This window comes from Colobus angolensis, unplaced genomic scaffold (genome assembly GCF_000951035.1).
Source record: "Colobus angolensis palliatus isolate OR3802 unplaced genomic scaffold, Cang.pa_1.0 Scaffold35, whole genome shotgun sequence".
Taxonomy (NCBI): domain Eukaryota; kingdom Metazoa; phylum Chordata; class Mammalia; order Primates; family Cercopithecidae; genus Colobus; species Colobus angolensis.
This window is the reverse complement of record NW_012116821.1, coordinates 8187751-8190269: the sequence shown is the minus strand read 5'-3', so window position 1 is coordinate 8190269 and position 2519 is coordinate 8187751. Positions and strand designations below refer to the sequence as shown.

The window sequence follows — 2519 nt, the reverse complement described above, 5'->3', positions numbered from 1 at the left end:
TGTGGTAGAGGTTAAAAGTGGGCAGGCTGGTACAAACCATCCTAAACCACACTATTCCTTATCTGTAAGTGATCAAAATCAAGACTCTATGTTGAGTGGAAACCCTGACATCACTGACATTTTCCTGTTGTGGGAGGCTGGCTTGTTCATTGTAAGAGGTTTAGCAGCATCTCTGACATCCACCTGTTAGATTCCAGTAACATTCCCTAGTAGAGACAACCAAAAATATCTTCAGACATTGCCAAACATCCTCTGGGGGACAAAATCATCCCTGGTTGAGAACCACTGCTTTATTTTAATGTTTAACAGAAAAAAAAAAAAAAATTCTTTTGAGACAGGGTCTCACTCTCACCCAGGCTAGAATGAAGTGGCATGATCTTGCCTCACTGCAACCTCAACTTCCTGGGCCCAAGATAAACTTCCAGCTAGCCACCCAAGTAGCTGGGACTACAGGCACACACTACCATGCCCAGCTAATTTTTTAACTTTTTGTACAGACACAGTCTCACTATGTCACCCAGGTTGGTCTCAGAACTCCTGGCCTCAAGCAATCCTCCTGCCTTGGCCTCCCAAAATGCTGGCACTATAGGTGCAAGTCATTGTGCCTTGGTGAGAACCACTGCTTTAAAGAATTCTTTGGTTTTGCAGAGCTATCATTATTCTGTTCTGCATACCCAAAACTGACAGCCTTTGACTTTACTTCTCAGTTCACTGAAATAAAATTTACGTGTTGCTTAGCTTTGTACCTTCTTACTTTACAGTAATTGAAATGTCCAGTATTAGGGAACTGTGAAATACTGTTTGAGCAACGAAAGGCCTTATGGGGCAACTATGACTTCTTCCTATGACTTCCATCTGCTTGGTGGACATCCTAGTTCGGCCAAGACCTAAGCTTGTTTCCTTTTAAATGGACTGATCCATCTTCAGAGGAGACGCCTCTGCTGTAGGAGGACAAAATTTCTTTACCTTGGGATTTAACTCCAAGTCACAACGGGTCCCCAAACCACCAGAAGTTGTACAGACTCAAACCAGAGACCACATTCTGGCTGAAAGGTCTGACCACAACACAAGCTAGGCAGCAAGAAGTCATGTATTTTCTGGTATCTTACCATTTTTGCAGGTCAGGCTACAAGACTGTGCCCTTCTCTTAAAGAGGATAAAGTGTGCTACTATCCCAAACCAAATTAAAGAGAAAGCACAAACCTGCTGACTAAGAAGAGTTATTACACCCCTGCTAAATTTATTTAAACAAGTCACTCAGTTGAACTAGGAAAAAACTTCTGAAAAATAGGAGAAATGGTATTGACTTATCTTTAAAAGTCCTTTTAATAAATGACTTGAGCTTATAAAGCAGTTTTGAAATACACAAAGTGCTTCAAAATGATTCAGTAAGTCTTAAGGAATACATTTTTTAGTATATCACTTTTGTTGTTGTTGTTGAAAATACCCCATTCAATGGGTGGAAGTATATTTGATGTCGCCACTGTTTAAAGGGAATGGAATGACAGGAATGAGAAGTATATAATTAGTAAATAATCCCTCTCAACAAATGACTTAAGCAGTCACTCAGAGAGAGCAAAGAAAAGCTGGAGGCAACACAGTCAGTGCATATCAGAAATGCATTTTAATTTTTATTTGAAAACAACTTAAATTTTTAGACAAATGATTTTAGTATATAAATTTGATTTTGTTTTTATACAGAATATAAAGATTTCCCTCATTAATCTTCCATGTGAAGGGTATTATAAGCCTGAAGGAAGATACTTTCTGCACACAAGTATGTATCTTATGTGTGCAGTATTGGAAACCAATGGTGTAGTGCTCCTACACATAAATTGGGTCAAGTGACATCACACATTAAAAGGGGGAAAGAGAAATATTCTAGTTAATCAGATGCAAGAAGCAAACAAGACACAAAAACTGTGCAAATAAGACCAAGCCAGTAGCTTTAGTTAGGACACTGCAGATTACATTGGAATAACGGGTTTGTGAGGCTCTAGTGTGCACCACATTAAAACAGCAAGGAAGAGCTATTTATATAGAGAGGCTGGAATGAAGGATTTTCACTAAAGCAAATTAACTTCTTGTCAACTGCCAAAACAAAACAAAACTGAGCATATGAGTGTTAGTATACTGAAGGCATGTTATACCAGTTTCTGCGCAGCATGCTAAAAGTTAGAACTTCTTCACTGGTGCTTATCAATCATTAATAGTCACATTTTTGCCCCTTCTTGCCAAATTTCAGGCATGTCTTATTTTAGATGGAGTATAGCTTTTATCTATTATTTCATCTTGTAAAAACATGTGAAGACAACGTTCATTCTGTGCCAGAGGATGACCAGCGACCCTAAGAATAAAAAATATTAATTTAGTCCAATATTTTATACAAGGTGGGGGAGTTCAAAACACATATTTTAAGGTTAAGAAGCATGTATAATTTTTTTTTTTTTTTGAGATGGAGTCTTGCTCTGTTGCCCAGGCTGGAGTGCAGTGCCTGATCTTGGCTCATGGCAACCTCC

General features: G+C 38.6%; 1 protein-coding gene across 4 annotated transcripts in view; it reads right to left on the bottom strand.

Annotated features, from left to right (window-relative positions):
- Positions 1-1604: 1604 nt before the first annotated feature.
- Positions 1605-2519, bottom strand: part of SNX3 (sorting nexin 3) — a 57387-nt gene continuing 56472 nt past the window's right edge. For 3 of the 4 annotated variants that reach the window (XM_011952826.1, XM_011952830.1, XM_011952828.1), the window contains one exon: positions 1605-2347. In XM_011952826.1, coding sequence (XP_011808216.1) covers positions 2242-2347 — 106 coding nt within the window. In that variant the 3' untranslated portion in view covers positions 1605-2241. The remainder of the gene's footprint in view (positions 2348-2519) is intronic. The other variant, XM_011952827.1, reaches the window with a different exon arrangement.